We start from the raw sequence: 6,000 nt of genomic DNA on the forward strand, positions 1-6,000 counted from the left end.
TTTCATGGTAATCTCTAATAATTATACACAGGGCAACTGACAAGGTAACAGGAAGCGCCAAATATGACATCCTTCTAGGGCAAAAATCCTTACTGCAACTACACAGGAATCAACTACTGAAAAGACTGAATGAAGATTTTTTTTCAGTCAATTTTAGAGAAAGCTTGGTGGTGACATGGCAGTTTAAGGCCTTATGCTCTTTGGTAAAGTGACGTGGAATAAGTCAAGATGCTTCCAGAGAGTCTTGGAGCATAATACCTCCCACCGCACACTGCAGATCAAGGGCACCTTTGGTTGCCGCTGGCCCAATGTGGAGCTGTTAGATACGGCCTCTACCCTCACAGGATCTCTCACATCACAAACCCACTTTCAAGCTGCTGGGGAGCAGCCTCCAGAAGGCATACAGTATACCGTTATGCATACTGGCACACGTCATATCAGGGAGATTCAAACTGATGGGCATGTCAAAAAGACGCAAACGTACGATAGATTACTACTGATGTGAGAGGGGAACTAGGGTGGGAAGAAGAAGAAGAGCAAAGGAAAGAATGCAAACATGAGAGATGGGAACAGAGGTAAAAGAGAGGGAAATAAGAGGAGAAAAGAGCATTACAGGGCAAAAGACAGCACCAAAAACAAAGGACAGAGAAACGACACACAGCAGGGTGCTCACAGAGACAAGATGGGAGAGGAGGCAGCGCGATCTGCCACTGATGCCATGGACACAAAGCACGACAGATTTAACCCCTTGAACTCTGACTCTCCCTGAAATTTCCTCTTTAGTAGCTTCAAAGTTAGAGAAAAAAAATCTTTTATCCTCTAATATCACATGCATATTCTGTATACGCTGGTTGCATCACACACTGTACATGGAGTGAAATATTCAAACTAAAGATGCCAGTGATTTATAGCTGCACCATTACATCAAATAGAAAGTATTAAGATGTCTTCTGTATCATTATATACATATTTCAGTGTAATTCAGCAGACATGTTTGGTATCGTTAGAAACCTTGGGATCTCCGTTAGAATTTAAAATAAAGTTCAGCAGGTTTGAACAAAGGTTGGGTGCACAGCTTGTATTTGTGATGATGATGTTCCCTGGCAGGGTTGAAGAGGTTTAAAGTCTTACGGAGTTTTTTTGTGATAAGTTTTTGTCTGCTTGTTTTGGCTCATTACAGTACAACACATTGACAGTTATTGCCTGAATGCCAGGTGAGACCAGTGCCTTCACATAAGATAAACAAGCCAAGTGCTGCCACATTGCATTAGTCACAATCCTAGCCTGGCCTTTTCAAAGTCGCTACTCCCACTCTACCTGCTAATAGATCACCAGACTTTGATATTCACCCAGCAGGAATCCACGCAGCTGAGAGGTTTTGTGTGTGTATGTGTGTGTTACTTTTACTGTTCGAATCATGTTTGGAGCTGTGGATTATCACACTGCATGCGGCGTCATGCGTGTACTAATCACTGGCCTCCAGTCAGAATGGCTGTACGATCAAACGCAAACTAAAGAGAGAGTGAGACAACAACAGCAGCATGATAAGTTTCATTGGCATGCCGACTGCCTCCTTCTCTCTATCTCTCCCTCACTTTTTTTCCCCTGTCTCCCTTCTCCCTCATCTCTAATGACACAACACACAGCACAGGCTATCAGTTCATTTGGAAAACTACTTTTACATAATGAACAGCCACAGCCATGTATCTGTAAGCTGATATTTTATTCATATTATTCACTATACGGCTTATTTTGAAGCCACCGCTGCTGGAACGGGTGCATCTAAGGACATTTCCGATTTCCAAACAGGAAGAATGAAGATCCAGTTACAATATGCAGCCTTATTATCCTCTCCTTGCAGCTCCTTGCCCCTTCCAACATTAAACAGCAGTTGGGAGATTCACTTTCAGTCTCCCAGCTCACAATCAGCACCATTTCTCTTCCTCTAACATCAAATTACCCATGCTGAGAAATCTCTCTCTCTCTCTCTCTTCTTTTCCTCCTCTCCCTCTCTCTGACTTGGGTTTATAGGCAGCAGTCCGGCAGGGGTAATTTCTGCTACCACTCCGGGGAAATTACTTTGTGTTGCTGTTAGAGAAAAGGCAGTTTGTGAACTGCTTTATCAAGCACCTTGACTCCAATAACAGGCAGCATTTGGATGCCAGCAAGAAACACCGCCTCTACATATCCTCACAGAGTGTTTGCCGCTGAGCGGTACCAGTGGAAAGGTAAGATTGGTTAGAGCCAGAGTAATGGTGTGTGCATGTGTATGTGGATGTGTGTGTGTTCTGTTTCAACAGGAATGCCTGTAATTAATGTGAAAGTGTGTGTTTGTGTGACAGTGCGTGCATGTGTATCTGTGCCGCTCTTCTACACTGAGTAGTTCAGCTGCGCCTTGCTTGGCCTGATGAATAATTTCTGCACTGTGCTCTGCTGTGGCATGTCTGGTGCAGCCTGACTGCACCACACAGCTACAGCTCCGCATTTGCATTCAGCACACACACACACACGCGCGCGCACTCAGACACGCACACACATGCATGCACACACACACACACACACACACACACACTTTTATACACATGAACACCAAGCTCGCTCACTGCACCCAATCCCAACACCATACAGCCTGTCAGCTGCTTCCCTGTGTGGAGGGATGCAACAAGCTGCTAAGCCCTTTTTAAAGGAACAGTGATTTCCTATTACACAGTGTCATCTCATTTAATTTCCCAGGGTCACATCTGAACTTGGAGGAGAGAAGAACTTTCAGAGTGACTCCAACAAAGCACACCAAAACAGCAAAACAAGCAAAAAAAACACTAAGTCCATAATTCTCATTACACATGTTTCTAAAATCCTGATTGTGGATTGCTGGCCTTTAGACTCCAACTCAGAAAAGAAATGTAGTGGTGCTGAAATGTCAGCTCTTTTCAGGGTGGAGGGCATGCTGATGTGGTGACCTCTATGTGAGGAGGAACAAGGGATGGAGAGCTGCAAGGCAACTGATGAGGAGGCATCAGCTTTTCGTAGGTGCTCTGCGTCTGTGTATGTCATTCCTTGACATATGAGAGAAATTCAGTGCAATGCAAACACTGACACTGACCAGCCCGAACGGCATCACTCATGTTTTCATGTCCCTCTAAAACTGAAATGGTAGTGTAATGGACTTTCACCCGCTCTTCATGCATCTCTTTTGCTTCATGATACCAGATGGCAGTGAACTGTTATTTGATGGCTGTTGATCAGCATGAAAATGTAATGGATTACTGAGGGAAAATATTTGGTAGAATTCTTCGAAATTTCCCACTTAAGGTTTTAGAAATGCTCATGAGAGAGAAATTTCAACGCCTCTTTACATTTATAAAGGTCAAACGTGACTGATTTGATGTGTGGGTTGCTATCATTGTGCATAAAAGGAGAAAATCTCTACTCTCGTTGCCTGATGTACAGTGAGTTGTGCATCTGTGAGCAGCTTAATAAAGGAAACCCACAAGCAGCATTGGCAGTGATATGCGAAACCAAACACCAAACACCTCCCACTGTCTTCTTGGGGTCTATGTGGAACACCTCCAGCTTTCCGCTTCTTCATCTATCCTAGACGGGTGGGTATTTTCAGATACATTTGCCTCCAATATATTTTCCTGCAGATGTAGGAGCAGATAAAGTCACCATGCCTTTCTGTGTCAAAAGTGAAGTGTGTCTGCCTATTCAACAACTGCAAAGGCATTTTCAAGCTTTCAAGAGTTAAAGGGACCGAGCTGTCTATAGCCCCTTTAACCTCGTGTTACAGATGTTTGTCAATCAACATATGTCAAGACTGTCTTACCTAGTCCTGTGTCCCAAAAGCGAGATAGCATGAATAAACAGCCTTGGGTAGGACAAGATTTACCACAATTGTTCTGTCATCAGTTCATTTGCATAGACCTTTGCTGCTGCATGGGAACCCTGGGGCGACAGTCTGGACAGGCTGCACACACTGCCAAGCTGCCAGCAGCCGCTGGGATACAGGACAATGAACTGTAGGCATACTGGTTGAGAACTCCCTGGATAGCTCATGTATTCTTTAAGGAGGTTAAATCAGCACTATAGGGATATATGGCATTTCATTTAGCAGATCTTAGAAAGACTTAAGTTGTTAAAGATGCTTCATAACACGGCCAACCATTGTCAAAAAATACAGTTTATGAGCATAACTGTGCGGCAAGACACGGCAGAAGTTTCACATAGCAGGGTAAACAGTGTTTGTCAACTTCTTGAGAAAGACACTGCAGGAAAGACAATAGCTGGCAGTGAGCGATGCGCAAAACAATAGGGCACTATCAACGCCTCTAAGGTCTGCAAGGAGAAACAGAGGGTGACCAAAGGCTATAACACAATAAAACAAAATCTGCCAAGCAAGCCGACTGATGGGCATTCGACAGAAATCATAACAGACACGAGGTACCATGTCTCATGAAAGCTAGGGCTACAGATATTTCCACAGCCACCAGCGCACCGCGTCAAGTCTAAGCGGCAGGAAATGTACTTACAGTTCTGAGGAACTGAATTTCATCCTCTCCTTCTCCACCTTCAGCCATGGCTGTGCGGGAGCCTGTTCAGACTCGGGAAGCCTCCGCTGGCTCCTCACTCCTATCGATATTAGCATATAGCTAATCCACGGCCATATATGGGGAGCCTGGGAAGACTACCGCAGCCTGTGTCACTCAAGCCCGCTCACCGCCCAGCGCCCGGAGGAGGAGTGTGTGAGCATCGGTGGGCTGGAGCAACTGGGGACGATGTGGAGACCGGGGGAAGCCAAGTCGTGTAGTCTAGATGCAGCAGCGGGGTCTTTATTTCCGACGTCACCGGCAGACCTGATTAATATACTCATGTACGCGCGAACATTCAAATATGATTCCACCTCCATCTGTTAGACGCAGTCAAATAATTGCTATTTAAGGGATAAGAGATTTCAGTTGTGTTGTTTTCCCTCCGCTGTGGATTGTTTTTTGTAAAAGAAAATCAAAGGCATCAACTCCACATTATGTGGGGAATGCACGGCAGCTGCTGCTCCAGTGCTCGTCCAAATCAGCACCATGGTCAGCGCCCCAGAGAGCCACGCTTAGTATGTGAGATTATAGACGCAGACCCCGCATCAGGCATGCCACGATGGGCCTATCTGAGGCTCTTGCAATTCGTTTTGCGTTTTGACAAATTGGACACAGATAACTGATTTCACTGGCCTTTGCAGTCATAATAATAAAAGGGGCTGGTAAAGTGTGCCCTCCAGTTGTTGATCACCATAAGGAAAACAGCTGATATCTTCCTTTAAATGATCAAGGTTGTCACATATCCTACATCAGTATGATACCTCTTACTACAATGTAAACTATGAATTTATGTCAGAAAATGTGACCCACCAAAAAAAAAAAAAAAAAAAAAAAAAAAAAGGTGGGTAAACGGAATACGTGGGTTTTCGCATATTAAAAAGCTCAAGATCAAAGCCTATAGCCTGCCAAAGGGATATTTTACTAAACGTAGTCTAGTTATTATATAAAATAACGATTAAAACCTTTTTTGGCGTAATTCACTAAATTACTTATAGTCAGTAGGCCTACATAAAGCAGTATTCATCTCATAGCAGACCTGTATGTGCACAGGCCATACAGAGTACAGTCTAATTTTTCTCCTTTAACTTAAATGGGTATGCATGATCAGTCTAATCTAATCATTGATCAGCCAAAGTGGGTGGCAATATACCCCCTCCCTGTAATATGGGCTATCTATCACTTCAACAAACGTGTTAAAATACACTTGCTAATGGATTGCAGTTGGATCAGAGATACGTGTGATCCGATGCCGCCCTCTAGTGACGATCCAGTGACTTGATCAATGGTGACGAGCCTAAAGCCTTCTTCTCCCAAAGAAATGTATCCTTAACCAAAAGCCAGTTTTTCATTTCTTCCTTGTTTCTCTATCCTTCTCGCCATTATTTACTTCATCTCTTCTCTCCTTGACTAT

At 44.0% G+C, this 6,000-nt stretch overlaps 1 protein-coding gene across 1 annotated transcript in view; it reads right to left on the reverse strand.

Moving 5' to 3' along the window:
- The window catches only part of LOC115380742 (ryanodine receptor 3), a 115,707-nt gene extending 111,097 nt beyond the window's left edge, over positions 1-4,610 (reverse strand). The window contains exon 1 of the mRNA XM_030081942.1: positions 4,530-4,610. Coding sequence (XP_029937802.1) covers positions 4,530-4,577 — 48 coding nt within the window. The 5' untranslated portion in view covers positions 4,578-4,610. The remainder of the gene's footprint in view (positions 1-4,529) is intronic.
- Between the last annotated feature and the right edge of the window lie 1,390 nt (positions 4,611-6,000).

This window comes from Myripristis murdjan, chromosome 22, assembly GCF_902150065.1.
Source record: "Myripristis murdjan chromosome 22, fMyrMur1.1, whole genome shotgun sequence".
NCBI classification, from domain to species: Eukaryota; Metazoa; Chordata; class Actinopteri; order Holocentriformes; family Holocentridae; genus Myripristis; species Myripristis murdjan.